Source organism: Sinohyriopsis cumingii, chromosome 9 (genome assembly GCF_028554795.1).
Source record: "Sinohyriopsis cumingii isolate HCF-2022 chromosome 9, ASM2855479v2, whole genome shotgun sequence".
NCBI classification, from domain to species: Eukaryota; Metazoa; Mollusca; class Bivalvia; order Unionida; family Unionidae; genus Sinohyriopsis; species Sinohyriopsis cumingii.
In genome coordinates this window covers 60,136,098-60,161,859 of record NC_142969.1, presented here as the reverse complement: position 1 = coordinate 60,161,859, position 25,762 = coordinate 60,136,098, and the positions used below count along the sequence as shown (strand labels likewise).

The following is a 25,762-nucleotide window of genomic DNA, read 5'->3' as shown; positions in this document are numbered from 1 at the left end:
CACGTGCAATAGGCAACCAGTAGCTGTATATACGTCTGAGTACCCGATCAAGTGGATGTAACAATGCGAGCTTCATTGGACTTTCTCACATCAAACCGTCAACGGGAAATTGTCCTTGTAAATTCTATATATTTGTTTGGCCAACCGTGCTCACGAGATCAGAGAAGTGATTTTTACCCACACTCGCACAATTTTCAACGTCCGTTTCCTTTATAAAACAAACATGGAGACGGCCGCATATATCGGTCAGTTTCTTATCAATGCTGCTTAAATATCTCAATGTATTTTCCCTCCAATGAGTGTACTCCAATACACCATTCATTGGACTTGGTAAAATAACACTGGCAACTAGTGGGACAGGTTTCGTAATATATTTATGGAGGTCACATAAGATCCTAATAGTTCCCTTTCTATTAACTTGATATGTGGATCATGCCGATTTAGATATATGAGTCTGTAAAAACAATTTAACAACTAAGCCCAATATATACAATGCCATAGCAAAGGAAAGCTTAATAACGTCACGAAAGAGAGCGCTATCAACTGGGACGTCTGCCATGAATACATGGATACAGGCAAACATTAAACAACAAGTTTGACGATATGAACAGGCAACAAAAGAAATTGAAGACCGCGAAAACCGCAGAACAAGCAAAGAAATTCGCTGAAACCATGACAACAACCTAGTCATATTAGGTTTGTACCAGCACAATTAGCTGAAGCACGAAAATATCTATAGGATTTGCAAGAGAAAGTTGTAGCAACACATCCGCACGTTGTACAACAGAATCACAATCGTACAAATGAAGGTTGGATGCAAAAATTAAAAAATTAACTGAAGACGCAATATCGTGACCGAGGATCATATAAATGTACCGTTATAAATCCGTGTGGGGTAGCTTGTGCACGTGAAAAGAAGTTTTTGAACATAATCATATCCATATACCCTGATCGTCAAGTCTGATGAATGTTTCGTTAACAACAGTTCAAGCAAAAACATAAAACGCGGCACTTCCAGGCAAGAGGATAGAATGTGGCTATTAAAAACAAAACAAATGTATCTGTGATAAGACAGGCTGTGATATCGCTGCTTCACTGGCAAAATTACCAGGCGTTCATTTGGCTAAGTATCCTGGTGAAAAACATCTTCCTGGATATAATTATTGTGGACCTGGAACCCGACTTGATATCCGACTTGACGAATAAGACAAAACAAAACCTGGAGAATATCCAAGAAATGCGATTGGTCAAGCTTGCAATATTCATGATTTAGCGTATGAAAATAAAGATTTACGATAACGACCTAATGCAGGTTTGAAGTTGATTCACTTGTTAAATTCCATAAAAATAAATATTTCAGAGAATCACAAGCTAAATTGCAGGCAACATCTGAGATGAAAGGTAAACTTGTGCTAGGGGCTGGAAATATTATACAGTGGAGCCGATTTAGTATAGCCAAGATGATATTGGAGGGTTAGAACAGCGATTAGTAAACTTGCTGATGCAGCAAATGTCACACGTTCTGTTGCTGCAAATTGATTAGCACGATAGGCAATATGGGAAATTTAACTACCACCACCTAAACAAATTCATTAGTCACATTTTGATGTCAGCATTCCCAATTAAGTTTATTAAGCAGATACTTTGTTTTTATCACACGATACCGTTAACACTGGTAAACGTCAATCACGCACATACAAATACCCGTTGACTGTCGTTGACGTTGCAAGTAGGTATAAACAAACATAACCATTATCAACTAAAACAGCAACTGAGTTGCATCTGAGTTTGAACGAACTTATCAGCGAGGACCCTTGCGATGGCCACATTTGCTACAGGTTGATCATGGCAAAGAATCTTGGTGTAGTATCATCTCTGGTTAGAAACAACATAACATTAAAATCAGACGAGGACATACCGCAATTCATCGCGATAAAGTAATTGTTGAACAATTTAATCGAACACTTACTGAGGTATCCAGCATGCACAGGAAATATCCCTGAACAAAGTTCAGAATGACAAGAGATCTCATGAATGGGTTGCAAAACAATCAAATGCGATAGCTGCGTTAAATAATGTAATTACTCGTGCAATTTCATTGAAACCTAACAATGCAATCACATCAAACGTATACCAATACAACAACATAACTCCTTCTCAAAACAACCAGGACTAGGTAATATGACTAACATATTTATACGAACCTGGTGAACTTCAAGGGGGTAAAATAAGGGCAACTGACAATATTTGGAGAGTGGCCAAACATACAATTTCCAGTGTGGTAAGATCCACGGGGTAGACCCGTAATCTACGCACTTGATTAAAATGCTCCTCAGCGTGGATTTGTACGTGAACAATTACAAGTAATTCCTGAAGATGCACAACTACCACCGTGTTCACTTTTGTGAACTGGCGCCTCGACATCGACTATATTCAAGACAGGTCAGCAGCACATTCTCATTATTAATTCTATCTACTGTAAACTGTCTTGGATTAATATTATTTAAATACTGCCACAGCATTACCGTGTTAAAGCTTGCACACTGATTAGTCTGTCGTTGTTTCGATATCATGATAAATTCAACATCGTGATGAAAGTCGCATTTATTTTGTTGTCACCCTGCCTATAATCAGTTATTTTATTCTTACTATGTCATCTCAATTGCTAGCAGTTTGATTATTATTTTCTGTCAACTCTGTGATAACCCTTTGCAGTTGAGACATTCTTCGGACTTGAGACAATGTGTGATAAAGCAAATTTGACCATTCAATACGATCATCTACAATCCAAATATTTGTATCCGAAATAGTTAATCCTTGTGACAAATGAATTGTGAGATGACATAGTAAGAATAAAATAACTGGTTATACGCAGTGTGACAAAATAATAAATGCGACTTTCATCACGATGTTGAATTTATCATGACATCGAAACAACGACAGATTAATCATAACATATCATAAAGTCCATGGAAATTTGTCCATCGCTTACGCTCTCTCAACAACACTCACAGGAACTAAAACTATCATTTAACACAATATTTTGTTTACTACCGCAACCTGGAATTTCAACGTCGATATTTTGCCGTCGAGTGTCTGCTGAACGATAACAAATGGTACAGGTAGATTTGAAAACTTTATGTAACATAAATAATTGTTGTTGACGTGTATCACGAACCATCTTTAGACTAGCTACTATCAAATCATCTCGTCTCCACATATACCTAAAATCATTCATAAGAGTTTCTGAAAATATCTCACGCATTATTTTACACTGAATCTTGTATGTTTGTAGTCTGATTATTATCTTAAACTCTCTTAATGCTAGATAAATAAATCGATAATCATCAGTTTTTTCTTCATAATAATCGACGAACATTTTTCAGCCATTCATGTGGAGATGATCCAACAAAATGTGGTCACCATGATCACCACACATGATAACAGCAGTAGTTTTTGTCAATTTACCAATCAAGAAATAACTTTAATGTCTCCAGCAACACTGTACATAATTCATCCCAGATAATAGTCTTTGGAAAATATTTTACGCCCATTCGTTCAGGAGCTCATGTCCTTTTCATCGGAAGAAACTGATAAGTATGAGATTTAACTCCTCGTTCGTTCATTTCCCTGGTGTGTCTATGTATGGGAAATGAACCATATCAAAATTCCTTGTACAACTGTTCAGGAATAATTCATTTTCACGTTTTGTTTTACTAGAACCTCCAGGTCCTTTGAGATAAATTGTTTTACGTCTGGTCACAGGATCATCTACAGATGGTGCTGATGACAATTTTGACATCTGTTTATTTTTGTAATATATTTCCTTAGATTCAACGCCGGCAGCTTCAAAATAACTAAGTATCTTTTCTCGTTTTATTCTCCATTTGACACATCATGCATTAGCGCCAATATGTAGTTGTTGTAGCAATCCCGTATTTTTTTATCGATATAAAATGAATATGTGGCGATTATAACAGTGGTAGCAGTAAATATCGTCGATAATAAGTTTGTTGAAAAGTACGTGAGCATCGAAGATTTTAAATGAATAAACTGTGGTGAGTCACCATCTGTGTAACTCACAAATGTACCTGATTTATTTCCGTCAGATAAGTTAACAATACTTCGACTTATAAATGTATTTCTCTCCGTTGTATCAGTAATTAGAAAATAGAGTTCAGCATCATCTATAATTAATATTGTATAATGTCGTTAAGATCATAAGACTTCCTTGCGTAAATTTACCAATTATTTTTCTGCCAAGACCTTCTGTGATTTTAGTCTCAAAATCAGTTATATAAGTATTTTCATCATCAGAATTTTTTTGTTGTGGTAACCGAACTTATTTCTGTGGACGATATTATATAATTGCTTCACTCACAACCAACGATTTTAATATTTTTACATCAAGCATATATCGTAATAAAACTATTGGAGCCCCGCCGCGTTCGCTAAAATGTTTTCCAAACCAAACAACGACAATCGAATGAAGGTTTTACAGTACAAATTGGAATGACTCAATGCATGAAAATCCAGTTAAGTAAAAATCAGGAAAAGAGTTTGTTTATCATGCGCTGGATGTCCAAATCACTTAAAATATGCAGAACACTCTCCCATTCTAAGAAAACTTCCGGGATAACAAGCAACCATATCAACCGAGATAACATTCTTATAATCGTACTTAGTATTCCACAATCCGCGGAGTCCGTGTTCCACACAACTGCGTTGCATGTCTAAAATAATCCATGTGGGTTACCATGAATGTTCCTTTTGAAAAAAATGAGCAGCAACTGACATAACGGTAAAACAAATTAAACAGTAATTGTTCAGCAACATCGGTATATTTCAACGAAAATTTTTCATTTCTTCGCGGCGAGAGTCTGTGTGATAAATATATCCATTAGGTCGTACAAATTGACCATAGTTTCCATCTTCGGAACTTTGAAACATCCACAGATACATGATTGCTTTTACTGATATTTATGATAAAATCGAACATATCATCGTCATAGAATTGAACAGTTCGATTTTGTGGAAATATTGTTATATTTGAAGGCCACGCTTGTGCGTTGTGATCAATAATCTCTATCAAAGCTCCATTTTTTATAAGACCGCTCCGGTGGCCTAGTGGTTAGAGCATCCGTATCGGATGCGAGAGGTGGTGGGTTCCATCCCCGGCAGAGTCATACTAAAGACATTAAAAAAATGGTACTAAGAGCTGTCTCGCTTGGCGCTCAGTATTAAGAGGTTAGTGTTAGGACTGGTCGGCCTGGTGTCAGGATAATGTGACTGAATGGGACATCATGCTACATGTCTGCGACATGATGCCCCAGTGCTAAACATCACTATAAACTGCCACACTGAAAAAATCGTAACGGTGTGACTGAGAAATTGTTAGAGCTACGTTACATGTCCAAACCACACACACACACACACACACACACACACACACACACACACACCCCATTTTTATATTTCGATTCGTACTTAATCTCTCCGGTGAATGTCTTCAATCTTATTGGAAATCTTAATATTTTTTTTCCAATTTAGTGACGTTTGTGATAGACGCCTCGGTATATTTAACTGTTTCTGCCCACATTTTTTTTACGTCGTAAATCCTTTAAACTGTTTCCACGTATCGCGTTTGTGAAATATTCTGTAACTCGTTCAACAACATAACTTAGCCTTGACAGTTTCATATGTTTGAGATCATCAGCGCTAAGTTTATCATTTTGCAGATATATCACATAAACCAGCTGATCTCGGGTAACCATCTTGCACGACCAAGTATCTTCATGTTAATATCGACGTTTTTCAGGCATGATTCAATAGAATTTCCGTCAATCATGTTTATGGCACTTTTAAATAACGCCATAATACCATTGTTAACAAAACCAGGTCTGTCCAAAAATTCCGATTACTGTACCATCTGCGTGTAAAAGTCTACCTTCTACTTCAGTGAATGCCTCAGCGGTAAGACATCTGCTTGTATCCTGAACTTGTAATTCAATTCTTCCACATGCATTATTTTCACGTGCGTCATATGAATAATATTGATAATCGCGCACAGATTCATCTTTGAGAATTAGACCCATCCATGTCCAATGCGGGATCTGATACACATTTCAACATCTTTATTATACTTGCTATCATCTATTACGAAGATCATGCATGTCCTGCTATAAAACTAGCAGTTACATTCTTTTCTTTCTCTGACACGGGTATGCCAACCAACAGTTTTTTATATTCAGCTTGATATATTATTTTACTAACATTTACTGGCATCTTTTCAGTGATGGGTAATTTTACTGAATATGGTTTTCGTCGTTAATCGTGTTTAGTCAATCCTTGATTGCTGAGAATGCTTTACCGGCAACATCAGCAACAGCACCAATACCCTTATTACGACCAACGTCAATGGCTTTCATTACCAATTGCTTTGCAATATGTATTCCTTTTGGGGCTCTCCTTCTAAGTAAACCCTGAACAACATCTCCGAGCCTATCTCCGTAGATTGATTTGTATGTTGGTAATCGAAAATTTATCACCCTGACTATTACAGGTCTACGGTGAGAATTGTGTATGATTACCTTTTTCTGGTTATTGGTCTAATTGTGTACCCTCAATCACTGCGATAATCATCAGCGATTTCATCAATAAGGGACCGATAAACATTACTATGCATGATACCGCCAGTAAATAATGGTTGACAAATATCAGCTGCTTCATTCATAATTTCTGTGGAATTATTACCGTTCGTCTTCTGCCGATCAGAATTTCTAGTCTATCAACATCAGCAAGGAGGTTATTTGGACACGAAGTAAAAAGACCACTTCCTCGAGTGACCCAATCGTTCGGACCACTTCCAGTTGTTTCTTTCTTAACATCTTGAGAGCTTTTTGAGCCTCTTCAGTTGCTGTAACAATTTTCTTTGTTGGTTCGACAATTGGTTTAAGGAATTGTTATATATCTTCTGTGAATTCAGCTCGAGCTTTCTGACGTTGCTGTAATTGATGTTTGACAGAACACTGACGAGAAGATATTTCTTACATGTCTCTAGTCGCTCTCGAGCTAATCTAGCTGTGTGAGATTCCATTATTAATATAATAATGATTTACTTACATCACACTACAAGCAGCTGGGGTGTGTGTGTATATGTGTGTGTGTGACCGAGTGGGTAAATAATCACGCAGAAAATTTGAAAACAAAAACGTCAAAAGTAAAATAACAAAATGAGTTAACACAATTAGAGACAATTTAGTCGGTTAAAGGCTTCGGCTTGGCGTTACTGTATTGTTGATGAGAACAAGATGGCCGCTATCGCTTAACCGGCTTGGAGCAGCTGTTCCCTTTTTTATTGCCGTTTTCTTTTTTGTGCTTGTTGCCTGTTTTCATCTACGTTATTGTGTTCATTACGTACTGATGTTAAATTCGTGTATGTTTCTTCATCTCCTTGTTTTGGAAATGAGAACAATTAGACTTTTTCTCATGTCTTGCTCCACTGTTTTTAAACCCACACATGATACTCGCCAGTCAGCCCGTTTATGCTACGATGGACCCTCATTAATTGCTTTAAATGATCATTCCTTGGCTCTCCACACTATATTGTGCTCTAGACTAAAGGAACTGGGACTACATTCATCATTATCTAAATGTAAACAGAAGCAGAAAAAGAAACACTGTTTCAAAGCTGGCCGGCGAAGAACAGGAAGAAGAACTCCAGTTATCTCCCTTATTTCGGCTCAACAATTTAACAAAACTTCGACCGTTAAAATTTAGATAACCTAATTCAAATCCCTATTAATACGTAAACCTTTGTGTCATCTATCCAGGAGATGCCTTTGCGTATTGCATTATTCTATGCCCACTTAGTAGAAATAGTTAATTTTATCAACGACCAGAATATTGACGTCTTTTTCTTCACAGAAACATGGCTAAAGACATCAGGCGATGAGCCCAAGTGTGCGGATCTAACACTCACTGGTTACCCCATCAAGTCGTTCCCCCGTAACTCTCGCGGAGGTGGAATTGCTGTCATCACAAAGAACTCTATGATAATACATCTTAACCACACCAAAACATTCAATTTCGACCCCACGTCGTTTGAACTGGTCCAAACCACACTGGAGCAGTCCATGTTTTCTGTCTATACCGCCCACCTCCTAGTAGAAAAAACAAGCTGGCTGATTCTGTTTTTGGAACAGTTTCCGAATCTGCTGCAATATGGAAATTCAATAGGTGGCAACCTGATTATTCTTGGAGAATTCAACTTTCACTTTGACTGTCCCGGAAACTCAAATACATCAAAACTCATAGATTCCATCTATTGTTTTCAATCTTAAACAGTCAACTAACCAACCCACTCATAAACATGGTCACATTTTAGACTGGATACTTCATAGACCTGATGATAATATTCTACGGTCCTCCCTGGTATCCCATGACCTTGCATCAGATCACCTCTGCATTATATGCCATCTTGACGTATCAGTATCTAACCCTCCACCTTTATCTGCTACTAAGAGAAACCTCCGTATGATAAATAGAACCAAACTAATGCACGACATCCAACCTAACCTAACAACTTGCTTACCGCAGAACAACTCGATAACTGCATGAGTTCATTGCTTGACAAACATGCCCCAGCAACCAAGTGCAGAGTATCAATTCAAAAGTGTTCTCCATGATATTTCAGTGTTCGCACTGCTAAAAGAGACCGCCGTAAAGCTGAGAGGCTTTGGCTTTCTACCAGACTCACTATTCTTAAGCAAATCTATGAAGTCGCTAAGAAAAATGTCACAAATATAGCGAAATCAGCCCACGACACTACTAAGATCATGGAAAGTTCAAGCTGCAAAGAGCTCTTCGAGATTATTAACAAGCTAATGTCAAGGAACAAATCTACACTACATCCAACTACCTTCTCTCCAGTCGACCTTCCAAACATGTTTGCAAATTTCTTCCGTGACAAAGTACAAACCATTAGAGATAAGCTTGACACCACAATTTCAATTGACTCATCGTCACCATACAGTTGGGATACAGAATTTGAGCGGCAACCATTAGCAGCATTTGAACCTGTCTCTATGGATTTCTTACGTACAATCCTGATGAAGAGTGCACCAAAGTCATGTGATCCAATTCCAACATCACTGCTGCTTGAGTGTTTAGATCCAGTATTGCCTTCACTAACTGACATTATTAATACCTCTCTCATCCGGGGAATTCCCATCATTTTTCATGACTGCCATTGTAAAGCCTCTGCTGAAGAAACCAACGATTTAAAGAACTACCGCCCAGTTTCTAATCTCCCATTCATATCAAAAATCTTAGAAAAGATTGTTCTGTCTCAGCTGGTATCTCATCTAAATTCAAAGACTTTTTAGCAATGTACAATCTGTATATTGCCCTTGCCACAGTGCTGAAACTACTCTTCTAACAGTAGTTAATAACATTCTCTCTGCGTTGGATAGCGGAAAGATTACAGTCCTCACCCTCCTTGATTTGTCTGCAGCATTTGACACAATAGACCATGATATATTACTTCACCGTCTCCAGCATGTATTTGGCATTCATGCTACAGCCTTACTGTGGTACAAGTCCTACTTGGTCAACAGGACGCAAATTGTATCTCCAAATGGAATACACTCCAGCCCAGTTGATCTATGTTGTGGTGCTCCAAAGGGGTCTGTTCTTGGAACTGTTCTCTTCATTCTGTACACTCACCCGCTCTCAAGTGTCATAAATCATCATCCAGTATCTCACCATCTGTACGCTGATGACACCCAAATATACAAATCTAGCCACCCAGTTGAAGTTGATGCTACCATCCAAGGTGTAGAGAGGTGCATTTCTGATGTGAAATCACGGATGACATGTAACAAGCTGCAGATGAATGATGATAAAACTGAGTCCATTCTGATCACAATACAAAGACTTTCTCATTCACATCCTTTACCTCAAACAATAAATATCAACAAGACCAACAATAAATTCATACAATCAGTATGAACCCTAGGACCAACATGTCACGAACATATGCAAGACTGCATATCTTGAGCTGAGACGCATCAGCTCAATTCGCAAATATCTTTCAGTTGATGCCACTAAAACACTTGTGTGTTCATTTTAGTACTTTCAAGACTGGACAATTGTAACTCAGTTGTATCTGGTTCATCTCAATATCTGCTGCAGAAACTTCATAAAGTTCAAAACACAGCTGCTCTGATCATACTTAGAGTACCACGATCAGAGCACACCTCCTCGCTGCTCTGTACCCTACATTCGATCCAGATTTGTTCTCTGTGCTACGTTTCACTGTCGGACTCTAGTCCAACATATCTTTCTGACCTCACCCATGTGTAAACTCCAGCAAGATACTTACGCTCCTCTTCTGACAGTCGTATACTCATTATTACCACTATGAACACAAAGTCATATGGAATGCGTTCTTTTGCATACCAGGGCCCAGCAACGTGGAATGAATTGCCCACTGAAATTAGACACAAAGACACAGTGATCACATTACAAGAGGGCTCTCAAAACTCACTTATTTCGACTGCAAGAACAAACTTAAAGACCTAATAATGTTTCCTACCTTAAATATTCTAAGCATGTTTTTTTTTTTAATATTTTCTAATTTCATGGTGTTTGTTTTTGTAATCATATCATTATATGTTTTTTTATTTTATTGGTGTTGTCTAATGTTGTAAAGCGCTTGGAGCTTCTAAAGACTAGGCGCTATTCGAAGTCCTCATTATTATTATTATTATTATTATTATTATTATTATTATTATTTTGAATTTCGTAATGGTTAGGAATATTTTCAAAGCGCATTTGGTTGTTCTGCGGGAAATGGGAAGGTTCATGTTTTGATATATCAGTTCTGTAATTTAAATGTCTGCCAAACCAGTAAATATATATATTTATTTTATGCTAAGCAGTGAATTACTCGATTTTCTGATTAAAATAATATTGATATTTCACTGCAGTGAAAAAATAACAATATTTTTTCACTACCCGAACTACTTTTTTGGGTAAGAACATACTTACCTTCCTTTGATTTTTTTGTCAGTGAACTACTTTTATCTTATGTATATGTCATTGTCATTATTAATAATCCCTGTCTCTTATCCTTGATACATGCATTTCGTTATTCTGGAAATATCAGTTAATTTTTATCACTCTGATGTGGAACTAATTTTGTGCGTAGGTACACATAGCACAGCTGATATTTCCGTAAGAAATCTGCTAATTTACTGTATCACAAACTTAAGGTAGACAACTTACGTGAGCATAAAATGAAAAGAATATTTACTTGAAAATACTGAGTTTTTCATCCACTCGATGAAATATATCCGTTATTCACTCGTTTCAAGCAAATATCCTCTATACCTTGCCAAAATTAATTGGATTTGGTGTAAGTCTATTTAATCTTTGCAGAATATTGGTATGTTGCCTTATTGATAGATCAGGTAGGCCTTGTCCGCCTAGCTCGGGTTTTCTTTGTTACGCCATTTTATGGACTTTTTTTTTCCATAGAAATTTCATAATGATCGAGTCAATTTTGTCCATATATAGTTCAAAATTTATTGCATTAAATTCATATCAAATAGAGTTATATATGAAGATTTTGCAATTTTAATTTTTTGTGCAAAGTTTATGAAATATACTATCAGTCCATATTTCTATGTGTTTATCTAATTTTTCTCTTACTTGTAATAAGTTGAGAATTGTATTATCCTTTCCTAGTATAATACCTAGAGCTTTAACTTGATGTCTTAATTTTTGGGTTGGAATGCCAATAGGATTGTCTTTCCATTTCCCTATTAGTTTCATTTATTTTTGAGCCCGAGGACTTGCCAAAGAGATCATATTGATTTCTTAAGTGTGTATATGATGTTAAGTGCTATTTCAGTTGGTTTGTGGTCCGAAATTTGTGCTAGTACGATTTACTATCTACTAGGTTATATTGAAAGCTTTTATTAATATAAGCTTTATCTATTCTTGACTGTTCGTTTCCATATGAATGCTCTCTTAGCAGGGTATATTATTCTGTAAGAGTCAATTAAATCATCCACATGTTGAAAACTTTTACATTCTTTAGTCATATTCGGTATGTTAATGCTTTTTATGTTATTGTCTTCCATTGTGTAAAGATTCAATACCTATCAATATGTAACATGAGGCACCCTTGTCTAACAGATCTTGAGATTTTGAAAGATTTGTTTTGAGCCCCATTTGTTTATACTTTGGAGGTTATATCAAAATATAAGGTCGTAATCCAGTTTATGAAAGCATTGCCAAAACCGAATTGTTTTAATATATTTATTATATAGTTGATTTCAATTCTATCGAAAGTCTTTTCTTGATTGGAAAGAATGAGCGCTTCCCCCGTTTTATTAGTTTCCATGAACTCTGTGATTGTTTTAATGGATGAAGTGTTACTAGCTATGTTTCTACTTTCCCCTCCGCATGTTTGGTGTGGTTAATAATCTCTTCTATTGTTTTCTATTTGTTAGTATTTTGCTTAAGATTTTATAATCTACATTTAAGAAAGAGATTGGGAGCCAATTCGTTAGATCTTCAAGAGGGCCTTTATTTTTAAAAATAAGTGTAATAATTCATTCTTTCATGGTTTTAGTTATCTCCTTATTGATGTACGCAGTGTTATAAATGTTTTTTAATAGCGGTATAAGGTGAGGTTTGAATTATTTTATAAAATTCTGCTATGATTCCATCGGAACCTGGAGATTTATTTTTCAAAAGTTAATCTAGTGCATCAGATATTTCAATATCCTGAATTTTCGCTTCACAGTTTCCTTTGAGTCCTGTGAAACTGTTGGTAAATTAATATTATTGAAATAGTTTTAATTTGTGTCTTCATTTATGTTTTGTGATGTATAGAGTTTTTCATAGTATGATCTTATATATTCTAATATCTGCTTTTTCCCTTCAAATGTATCACGATTATCATTATGTTTATGATACTCCTTTCAGAGCCTTTCCTGATTTCTTCTTTGTTGTAGATGTTTTTCCCCATTTTCTATAGAGTATCATATTTTCCGGCTCTGATTTTTGTACCTTGAAGCTTATATTGGTCAATTTGGTTCAAAACTTTTTTTGCAGTATCTTTCTGATTATTTGGGGTATTAGGGTTCTTATTTTTTACATTCATTTGCTATTAATTTATTGTTTTCAGATATCATTTTGGAATACTTGTTGGTTATTTTAACAATTTCAGATTTGATTTCGTCCCAGCAATGGTAGGAAAAATCATGGTCTATATTTCGTAAAAGTTCAGTTATTTTGTGTTGGTACTTGGGTAGGTCGAGGATCGAACTGTGCATCTTCCATGATCCATTTCTCCATTTATTTGGTTTTTGGTTTCTAAGTGTTATTTCATTTGGTTTGTGGTCCGCAATTTGTGCTTGTACGATTACTATCTACTAGGTTATATTGAAAGCTTTTATTAATATAAGCTTTGTCTATTCTTGACTGTTCGTTTCCATATGAATAGGTGTATGCTCTCTTAGCAGTGTATATTATTCTGTAAGAGTCAATTAAATTATTATTAGTAATGAATTCTTTAATAATTTTGATGTGTTTTTATCTTGTGGGGTAATCCCCTTAGTTCTATCGATTTCTTCTGTTATGGTGTTGAAGTAACCTATAACGAGGATATTTTCTGTGTTGTAGGTTTGCGTATACCTCGTAACTTTATGATGAAAGGCAATTTTCCTGTTTCTTCTAGCTGGGACATATACATTAAGCATGTGTAGATTGTTAATAGCGAGGTGTAAAAGTCTACCCTTTAATTCGAGGGGTGTGTCAGAAGTTTTATATTTGGTATTAAGTAGGTGTTCATTAATTACTATTCCAACACCACAGCATGTATCCAGGTAGTTTAAGTTAGTCAAGAAAATATCATTGAGTTTATCTTCTACATATTTAATCAGTTTAGGTGAGATGCGATGTAATTCTTGAATGCATATTAAATGGTAATTTTTTTTGTGCTAAGTTAATTAGTTTATATGCTTTGGTATTGTTTCGTCCATTAACATTAATGGACAGAATGTTTAGGAGATTTTTGGACTCCATTTCTATTTTTTTAGTAGCGATTAATGGTTTTCATTATCTATGTTTTATACTAAAAAATAGCAGTAGAGAAAAGTTATTAGTTTATGTTAATAGTGTTGTTGTTGTTTTCATTTGTTTTGTTTGTATTTTGTTAGGGTTCATTAGTTTTGTTTTTGTTGTGTTTTGGGGGGAGGTTCTTCCCCTTTCGGATTTTTTTTGTGTGGTGCCTATGGTACATTTTGCTTCTTGGTGGATTTCTGTGGACTTGTCGGCGGGGTAGTGAAACTACTTTTCCCTTTGGGTGGGTTGGCATTGGAAGTAGTTTGGTCTTTGTTGTGTTGTGATGGTGTTTGTTGTTGTTGTTGTATGTTTGGTGTTTCTAGTGGTGGTGGTGATGGAGTTGTTGTTATTGTTGCCAGTGTTGTTGTTATTGTCAAGGTAATTGATGGTTGCGGTTTAAAGGCCAACTCTTGAAGAAGACCCTTGATTAATTTTATGTTGGGTGTATCTTGTTGCTGGTGGTGCAGTAGTTGATGTGGTGCTGATGGTGTTGGTGTTGTCTTTTTCGTCTTGCTGGATTTTGGTGTGTTTGCCTTTCTTTTCTTGTTCCTGGCTTTCCTGGGTGGTGTATTTTGTGTTGGGGTTGTGGTTATGGTGGTTGTGGGTGCTGGTGTAAGTGGGATTTCTTGTATTTGCACATTTGTTTGTATCTGTGTATCCTCTTGTATTGAGGTGGAGGGTATAACACGAAAATGTGATTGTGTAATTTGTACTGAAAGTGTGAAAGACAAGATACATCTTTCCTTAAGCAATAATGATGAAAATATAAGTCAATTTTAATGCATATACATCAGAGAGTCTTCGTTCTTCTGTCTTTCGACATCAGACTTCAGACTTCAAGACATCAAAAACATCAAAGGGGACTTCAAAACTGTTTTCTTGGAGCCCTTCCTGCTGTTGACTTTCTGGCTGCCTGTTTTGTTCGTGCTATGGCAAGAGTTTGAGTAAAACCAAATATTTAAAATTGCAATACTGTCGCTTCTCAGTAAAGAGTGTCAGAATCTAATCTTGTTGGCCTTGCATGCGGTGCTACTTCTACATGTATATATCCTTGATGTGTAAGCCAGATTTTATTTGTAGTATGTAGTATACATAAAGGGATAAAGAGTAAAATATAAAAAAAAATATCAATCAAATTTAGTATGGTACATTAATCTACGTTTCCATCGCAGGAGACTACGCTTAACAAATTGAAAGTTCGATATATTTTGCAATTATTTAATTTATGATCTAATCCCCAAACTCAAGTGGAGCTTGACTGTGAAAAAATCGAAAACTGATATTTGAAAACAGTCAGTTGAATCTGTAAATTGCTTAACGCCGACCAATTGTGTAATATAGTACAATTTTCATAAATGCTGCACTTGTCTGAGGCACAAATTTCACACTCGAGAATTCCAAGATTCGATTTTCCTTCTCAATAAAACATACCCTCAGCGCTGAGCCAGAACGAAACAGTTTTAAACCTCATGTTTCAACTACGATACTCCCAAAAAGTGCTTGCTTTCTTAGTTTCTAAACTTAGTACCGAAAATGTATCGTTGTTAACAACAATAATAATTTGTATTTTTTGTTACATAGTGATTCGTGTATACTGTCCGATTAGTATTAAAACTACAACGAATACTGTGCTAATCTAAGTCACACACACATACATTATAAAATGCTGAATGTGCAATTTGTAACCAGTGATTCCTGATCAATATATAACTTATTGTGATGCTAATCCTATTCAAACGTGGATTCTCAGTGGAAAGATCATATATCACATAACTGTCATTTTAAATACGAGCGGACAGCTACTTATAAGGAGCGACGCACATATTATTTAAAGTGACAATCATACGCCAAAGCACACACACCACCACCACCACCATCACCACTCTCAAGCGCCCACCCCACCCACATCGCCTAAAAGTCCGATTAACAATCAAGGTTCTGAATTGTGTGCCTCAAGTAAAAAATTCACGTGGTGGAGAGAGAGACAGAGAGAGGGGTGGCCTCATGCACACTACACTTGTGTGTAGAAACCATGAGTGTAGAAAGTAGAAAATATAAGCGTTTTATGGATTTGGAACAGTGATCGGTTCAATCTCACACTTCGAAAACTTATTAAAATGAACTAAACAGGAATTTATTTGCACTGATTGTATATCGTTGAGATTTCTTGTCCATTATGATTATTTGCACCTTAAAATATCGTGCTACGAGAAACAACTGACAAAAAAAGCGACATAGGGTGTGCGTTGTGGATGGTAAACTCCCGACTCTTTTTTCTAGGAACCTCCGTGTCTATGTACGTTTTTTATTTTTGTTTTGGGGGACCTTTTGTGTTTCCACTGTGCACCATTTATTGTCGTATTTCCCGTTAGTTGTGAACGACTTTTTATACCATTTGTTTTTATGCAGATTGTTACAAAAATAGGTAAAATGTACATGTCCAGATAAGTTTCCAAACTTCTAAATACACATTATAAGACCTTTAAATAATTTTGCCAATTTGACAATTATAACACGTTTTCGAGTATTCTCCTATTATCGCGACATGATGGTCAGCATCGATTTGCTCTCACTCAGTGTATCTGCTATTTTCTCTAATGATTTCAATCATTCAATAAAGGTCCATCAATCTCAGTCTCAATCTCAATCAATCTCAAATTCCATGGTTATTTAGCTTCACCTTTATACATTCTTCAATGAACTCATGCATTTTCAAAAACAATCTTTAAAACCTTTACCTCGCTTCTAAATATTTAGCTATTGTTCCCAATTCTCAAAAATACCTTACAAAATGAAAATTAATACCATCTTCTAATACAATTTTCTAAAAACCGTCATAAATTATCTTGGCTCTAGAGCATTTACCGTCTTATTATAGATAAATCAGACATTATAGCATACACTGTCAGTGTTAATATTTCCGTCTCTTGGCATTATAACATACACTGTCACATTGTTGAGAAATTCGTCTCTTGGCATTATAGCATAATTTGTCAATTTGTTGAGATTTCCTTCTCTTCGCATTATATCATTCACTGTCACATTGTTGAGAAATCCGTCTCTTGAATTATAGCAGTCACTGTCACATTGTTGAGAAATCCGTCTCTTGGCTTTATACCATAAACAGTCATATTGTTGAGAAATACGACTCTTTGCGTTATAGCATACACTGTCACATTGTTGAGAAATCAGTCTCTAGGCCTAATAGTATATACTTCATATTGTTGAGAAGTTTGTATCTATTCATTATAGCACACACTTCACATTGTTGAGGAATCCGTCTCTTGGCTTTATAACATTCACTGTCACATTGTTGAGATATCCGTCTCTTGGCTTTATAGCATACAGTATCACATTGTTGAGAAATCCGTCTCTTGGATAATAGCATTCACTGTCACATTTTGAGAAATCCGTCCCTTGTCATTATACCATAAACAGTCATATTGTTGAGAAATACGACTCTTTGCGTTATAGCATACATTATCACATTGTTGAAAAATCCGTTTCTTGGCATTATAGCATACACTGTCACATTGTTGAGAAATCAGTCTCTAGGCCTAATAGTATATACTTCATATTGTTGAGAAGTTTGTATCTATTCGTTATAGTATACACTTCACATTGTTGAAGAATCCGTCTCTTGGCTTTATAACATTCACTGTCACATTGTTGAGATATCCGTCTCTTGGCATTATAGTATACACTTAATATTTTTGAGAAATCCGTCTCTATTCCATTACACTTGACATTGTTGAGAAATCCGTCTCTTGGCTTTACAAAATTCACTGTCACATTGTTGAGAAATCATCTCTTGACATTATAGCATACACTTCACATTGTTGTGAAATCCGTCTCTTGGCTTTATAAAATTCACTCACATTGTTGACAAATCATCGCTTAACATTATAACATTCACTGTCACATTGTTGAGAAAGCCGTCTCTTTGCATTATATCATACACATCTCATTGTTGAGAAACCGTCTCTTGGTTTTATAGTATTCACTGTCACATTATTGAGAAATCAGTCTCCTGCCTTTATCACATACACTTACATAAAGAATCGGTATCTACTCAATTCTCAGTGTGCTCAACACTCTCCAGGAGCATTACATTATATAAACACAACTTGTACTATTACCTATGATTGGTTAAAGGTTCCTTCATGTAACAAGAACACATTTCGTGTGTGTGAGTGATTTGGATATTTAACGTAGCTTCAACAATTTTGCAGTCATATCGCTACGATGCCTGCAGTGTGTTAGTTTATAGTAATGCCTACCACTATGGCATCATGTCGCAGACATGTTGCATGATGATCCACACAGTCACATTCTCCTGACAAGAGGCCGGCCAGTCCTAACACCAACCTCTTAATGCTGATCGCCAAACGGGTCAGCTGTTTGTACCATTTTTGTAAGACTTTGGTATTACTCGGCCGCGGATCGAACCCACGATCTCCCGCATCAGAGGCGGACGTTCTAAATACTAGGCAACCGGAGCGGTCCATTTCGTTGTTCCGTACTGATATTCTCGCGAATCTGTCTTTACTATCTTTACTACTTGACAAACAATGAACGATCCAGAAGCATCTTGCATCTTAATCCATGTGCAAGCTTTTTCTTACCTGTGTGCATTTTAATTGCATGATATGGTGGAACAATCTCCCAAGAATACATGCATACCACTATCCCTTTCTCCAAATTAACTGGGACTTATTAATAATTCTGTTGAAAATGCAAACAAAACAAATTCTTGTCGAGCTAAAAGTATTGATGATTATCTACAAAATATGCAAAAAAATCCATTACAAGGAGAAACGTATTGTCATAAATCCAAAGTTAATTAGGTGTTAGATATATTTAATTTGTTTTGTGTGTTGACTTTTGTTTATGATTATATGTTATGTGTATTTCATTTGCAAATGTGATTTTCTTTTACCAAAAATGAAATGAATAACTGGGCCTTCTGGATTAATGTCTTTTTAAAACAACATACTATATAGCTAAGTCTTGTCTATGATTTTAGATTATATTATAAGATCGTTATTACCTGGAGGTAATTATTCTTACATGTGTTGAGTGCAGCATTTAGGTTTTGAAACTGAATGCTCTAGAAGCAGGTTGTTTACAAATTTGACGACCCTCTTCCTGGTTCAGTTATTGTATCTTAACGTTTTATATAAATGTTATTTACTTTACATTTCTAACTTAACATCATTCTTTTAGAAATATCCATCTTAATTATGTTTAGTTTTCATTTTAGAGGATTTATTTATTTGAATTATTCATTGGGGTTACAAAGCAATTATTAATACCTTTTGAACTAAATCATTTTTTTTAAAGGATTATGTCATTGCGATACATCTAGACTGTTAGAATATCATCACTTACTCCATGCTATTAGTGCACCACCAATATCAAGATTGGAATTTTCCGGAATATCGCTGAACATCATTCGGAAAACTATATTTCTGGTCTTGTGATAGAACTTTTCGGATTATTTATGATTCAATTCACAATACTGTAAATTGCTGTTTTTTAGTTTTAATTTTGTTGAATATTAAAAAAGACATGTTCTGTGATTTAGTTCAAGGTCATAGTGTTGAAGCTTTTGATTTATAATTTTTGTCTTTTATTCTATTTTACATTTTTCTTTACAGATAAACCTCGAAAGTCGAAAAAAAACCAAATTTTTACGGGTGTCTTGCATATTGTTTTCTTTATTTTACAGAGCTACCACGTCGACAAAGAAGCTTAAAAAGGCGTCTGCTATCAGTCATGGTGGAGAGTAACCTCGTTTCTACAATGTCATTGAAACTGTCGACAAACACCATTGAAGTGACAAATTTCTCCGTTGATTTCAACGACACAGATTGGTGGTGCGATGGCGTTTTTGATAATCTGAGCCTATGTAACAATTCCAGTAATCAAACTATATTAGAGCCGTCATTCGAATTGCCACACCCAATGTGGCTAACTGTTGCCCTTGCAACTCTTGCCACTATCGTATGTCTCATAACTGTATGCGGCAACATTCTTGTACTGCTTAGCTTCTTTCTGGAACGCACAATACGTCAACCAACTAACTATTTCATAGCTTCTCTTGCTGTATCGGATCTGTTGATAGGGACCTTCTCTATGCCTTGTTTTACCTTATACCTTCTCTTGGGCTATTGGCCACTTGGAGAAATTGTGTGCGACCTTTGGCTTTCCTTGGATTGGACAGTTTGCCTTGCTTCCCAATACACTGTGTTTTTCATCACCGCAGATAGATTTTTTAGCGTGAAACTTCCTGCAAAATATAGAAATTGGAGAACTGAAAGAAAGGTTCGTGTAATGATAGCACTTTCGTGGACGGTTCCAACTTTTGTTTTTTTCACCTCTATTGTCGGATGGCAATATTTTGTAGGAAAGCGAACTGTAGCGGAAAATGCATGTGAGGTACAATTTATGAGCGATCCATTGTTTGTATTCATGCTAACAATAGGATATTACTGGACAACTCTTTCAGTCATGTGTGGGTTATACGTGGGAATTTACCGAGTTGCTCTTTCTTTGCAACGCAAATCGGAGGTAAAGCAAAAGAAAATGTCTCATGCAATGGAAATGTCTGCAGATCAGAAACAAAATTCTAAATGTGGCGGTGCTCCCAAGAAGAATACTAAAAAGAGGACGGAAAATAACAATGCCCGATATCTTAGGGCAGGGGGAACTGAGACAACCAGTTTTTCTCGTCACGGTGACTCTGATTACTCAAAGCCTTCAGAAGAGGACCGCAGCAGTAGTCCAGCTTTTGCTTCCGATGATGAAGATGGAAGTAGTGGTCAAGATAATCATCACCAACATAAAGGAGGTAATTCGCGATCAGTAGAGATTGGATATGTAAATAGTGCGGTACAAACGGATATATCAAGGGGTCCCACGTTGAAAGGAATGCTAGGATCTTCATTTGGTCATGTTTCTAGGCTTGCATTTTCAATATCTGGTACCAGTATGTCAAGTTCTGGAAAATCCATCAAAGATCTGTCAGAGGACCATCAGGTGACCGAAAACCTGTCTAAAAATCTCTTACTAAAAGAGACCTACAAACTAAACGACGAAGACAGAGACGCGGCTAAAATCCGTGCTAAATCGATAGAGGAACAAAGCGAACTACCCTCGTCTCCACTTCTGGAAAATGACATTCTCATGGGATTTAAGTACATAGATGAAGACAGCCTGAAATCTCTCACCTCAGCTGAGAATGTAAAACTTTTAGCCGACATTGGTGACAAGAAGCTCTTGGCACCAACGGACGACAATAAATCTCCTGTTTGGAGAAAAAGAAGTTTCACTAATGAAAGCGTCCCGTGTTCTGATGACCTGGATAAAGACGACTCTGAACTAATTGAAATCCAGTTTCATGACCCCAGTAGAGATGGACCTAAATTCCATAGTTCTTCTGGCTGCAATCCAAATAGCAATCATCAATCCATAAACAATGAGAAGGACATGAAACACGGTCACGCGCACAGCAAATCGTCTAATCATTCTCGAAGTTCCAAAACTAAGCAAAAACATAACAAAGATGTGCCGAACAACACTTTGCAGTCACTAGTAAAATCTCTTCGCCCCAAGAATGAAAACAGGGACAAGGCACGCAAATCAAAATCTGAAAATCGTGCACGTAAAGCTCTGCGTACTATTTCAATTATTTTGGGGGCTTACGTTCTGTGCTGGACCCCTTACCATATAATGGTATTTATCATAGGACTGTGTAATAACTGGAGTTGCATTAATTTACAATTGTACTATTTTACCTACTGGTTATGCTATCTTAATAGTCCTATTAATCCATTCTGTTATGCCTTCGCCAACATGCAATTTAAAAAGACTTTCTTGCGCATCCTAAAACTAGATTTACATAAAACATAAATGCACATTTAAGTTTATGCTGTGGTCTTAGTTGCTGTAAAAAAATAATGGCTTGTTGTTTGATTATTTAATTTTTTAAAACTTTATGTACAATAGATGTTATTACAACTAGAATAGAAAGTAGCATGGAAGCATACAAGACAAAAAATAGTATTAGTATTGATGTCAAATCACGCCGTTGTGAATCGTACAGTTTTGAAAAGAAAATTATCATTTGTTGACCAGCGCAAGAAAACCCATTTTTACATATGAAAGTTTTCTTTGTCATTCACTTCATTCCTCATGAACAACAAATGAGGATACTAGGAAGACACTTATGTATTACGCTTGCCCTGATCACAAGCATTGCCTGCTTTCACGTGCAATTAATATGTAATGTACATATACTTACATGGCTATACACTACACAAGGATGATATTATTTTCCTTGAACTAATCGTCTATCTTGTGAAAAAGTGGCGGTAATGCTTGTTCAGTAGATTTTGTAAAAAGACTGAAGTATGTGATATGTGTTTCTATATATTTAGGCATGTAAATGCTATTGGCGCGATTTTCGTGATGTCAAGCTTGTTGTCTCCGTTACAAGGACGGTGTCATTGGATGTAGTAAATGGCTTGTTCACTCCCTGTAGTATAATTTAGATATAATTTCGGGTCATTATATTTGTTAATATCGATGAGTGTATGAAATAATTTGAAGAAAGGACCTTTAATATATTTACAACATTTGTAAGAGTTAGGTTGTTACTGCCAACTAAGGTTCCAAACTTGATGAATGGACGATGCATAAAGATCATGTCAACCGAATGATGGATCACTTCTTAGTAACCAGATCTAAACAACTCCATTCCATGATTCACTCAGCTGTCAAGAAATATTTATCGGAAATGTGAGCTTTGATTTTAAAGAGGAACTATATTTAAACAATAACTGTTTACAATAATCAGTGCAATGTCAAACATAAAACAATGCCTTTGGTGTGCTACTTTTCTATATTTGTTTTAGATGAATGGCTAGATTATACATTAGTGAGAATGAATACCATTGAGAAGAAAGAACCTACATACGGTAATAAACGTTACACTATGCGGGCAACGAGAAAGTGATGCTGAAGGAGTTTTGTTCGATGTCGATGCCTGCCCGTTTTCGGGCCAATAACATATGTTCGCCAAAGTTGAATCGTGTGCCTGTATTACATATGCATCACATTTGAGCGTTGAAGTATATCCGATTTTAAGAAATGTACATCAAGACTGATCAATTAATTACAAACATCGAGACCAAAGTTTTTACAGTTCTTCATGTATCATTTTTAACTGGGTCAGGTTTGGGTGTTAGGTATTACCTCTCCCTACACGTGACATTAAAAACTATATAAGATCAGAGTTAATATATAAGTGATGTCAAGAAACAGAAAAAGAATAGGTTTTTGTAATATTCTATTGACGAAAATATACCAACGTTGCTCTTATTGATAGTGTCATATACCTATTTGTTAAGTCTTTTGAGGGGAGAGGGGAAAGCTTGGTTTCGTGTTTTAAGGCAAAGCAACACAAATAGGCTATTCATCGTACCAGAACGATTGGAGTTAAATGCTTTGACAAGGAAAATATCGTTGTAGCCTACCCTTATGATCCGATGGTATGATTTGTACTCTTACGGTCGCCACTGAACCATTGCGTCTCCTGCATTTATTAATATCATCTTGATACACAAAGAGGCCATCGGATCTATTCTACATACCCAAGCAGGCAGCTGTTAGGGTGTTGGTTTATGTATAGACATTTTCTAATCTATTGTTGACTGCGTTGAAGAAAAAAAAAACAAAATAAATTATACAACTGAATCAATTAAGGCACATTATTCCGTAATGGTGACACTATTTTACACCTCCAAAGATTTCTTTTTCTTTCGTAATCACCCGAGCAATCATTGCAGTAAATTATCTTCAAACTAGAAATCCGTTTTGTCAATATCTTGCTAGAAATTTAATCGAAATTTGGTGATGTTAATGATTTTGAAAAATGTCGACATGGCGCCGAGTTTGAACGCTATATTTTGGGATGATGTGAAATTTATGTCGTTTGTCAAGCAAATGCTTTGAAGTGGTTGCAGATCAAAACTATCTGAATTCAGTGAAACGATGATCAATATGGAGACTTTGATCGGTGACACTTATATATGTATCATGTCTTTCCAGCTCATTTCACGCACAAGTTTGTTATCTTACAGAGATCTTAAAGAGGCTGGATATTTAATATTTGATATTTGAAACATTCTTTGAAAAATATCCATAACAATAAGTATTACATTTGGCACCATGCTGTTTTGCATTTTTTGTTGTTGTTTTCGTTCATGCTTTTATGGTTCCGTTTGTGACCACGGTATAAATGTATTATTTGTTTAAACAGTTCTTATATGTAGCTATCCAATAAATCGAATTACCTGTTAGTAATTGTTTTATATGACTTCCCAGAGATTACATTTTTTCTTATGGATCTGAACATGTCCTAAATACTTTATTTATATTTGTATAAGCAGACACAAACTGCCGACAAACTAGATCTTTATACCGCTATATAATGTGCGTTAAATTAAGTTACTTCAATGGCTTTAAATAGTGAGCAAAACCAAGAGTTCACTACAAGCTGCCGCAGTGTAGTAGGGCGCGACTTATACCGAATAAGTAAGTTATATATTAATATAATACATTCTATCTGAATTGTTTAAAGATGGAAACATAAAAAAAGACATGGTGCTTAATTAATCCGTTTACAACAGATTATTTGTTGGTGGTAAATTAATCCGCGAATTTTAATTTTATAGTGATGATGAATGGCATAATGTAGGCCACAATTGCTATAACACCTGTTTTGGTAAACGTTTAAACGCACCATCTGGTGTGTTATTGTTCAACATACAAAATATTGATTGCTAAGTACATCAATCTTGTACATATAGCACTGAATCCCTGTTATTCTGTGGGTATATGTACTGTCAGTTCCAGCATTTATTAATGCATGGATCCTTAGAGATCTCCCTAAAAAAAAAAAATTTAAATCAACAAGTGGCATTTATTTTTAATTCTTTAATTTAGTTTCAGTTTCAAATAGGGTTCAAAAGGTATCACTTTGCTAAATTTAAAGCAGGCATCTTGAATAATTATTTGAATATTTGCTTCCGTGATATTCTTACATTTTAAAAATATATTTCCCAAATTTTGATTTAAACATGAACTAGAATTCAGAAGTCATCATTATGCTTGTGTGGAAATCTGTTTCTGAATAGCTTCTTTACATTGTTAACTCTATGAAGTTATTCTATTAATATATTTCCTAAGCCAGAAATTTTCTTGTGTTTCGGGTTTCCGGGTCAGGTAGTCCAATTATTCAAGTTACATCGTCCTTGGAGTCTTGCTTCCGCGACCTTCCTCTATATATGACTTTCTAATCATAATTGTTCTTTATGTGTCCTTGTACTTTAAAATTTAAGGCAATGTTTGTCATCAATTTCGTTCAGTTGTCCTATTTCTATTCCGTGCGCATGAATGTGTTATATTTATCTGGATTTGGAAAGTAAGTTTATATAAATTTTGTTTCCAATCTCTCTCTGTCTGTCTGTCTGTCTGTCTGTCTGTCTCTGTCTCTCTCTCTGTCTCTCTGTCTCTCTCTCTCTCTCTCTCTCTCTCTCTCTATATATATATATATATA

At 35.8% G+C, this 25,762-nt stretch overlaps 1 protein-coding gene across 1 annotated transcript in view; it reads left to right on the top strand.

Annotated features, from left to right (window-relative positions):
• Nucleotides 1-24,503, top strand: part of LOC149791902 (muscarinic acetylcholine receptor gar-2-like) — a 290,191-nt gene extending 265,688 nt beyond the window's left edge. The window contains exon 3 of the mRNA XM_089970416.1: nt 19,871-24,503. Coding sequence (XP_089826542.1) covers nt 19,918-22,053 — 2,136 coding nt within the window. The 5' untranslated portion in view covers nt 19,871-19,917 and the 3' untranslated portion in view covers nt 22,054-24,503. The remainder of the gene's footprint in view (nt 1-19,870) is intronic.
• Nucleotides 24,504-25,762: the final 1,259 nt, after the last annotated feature.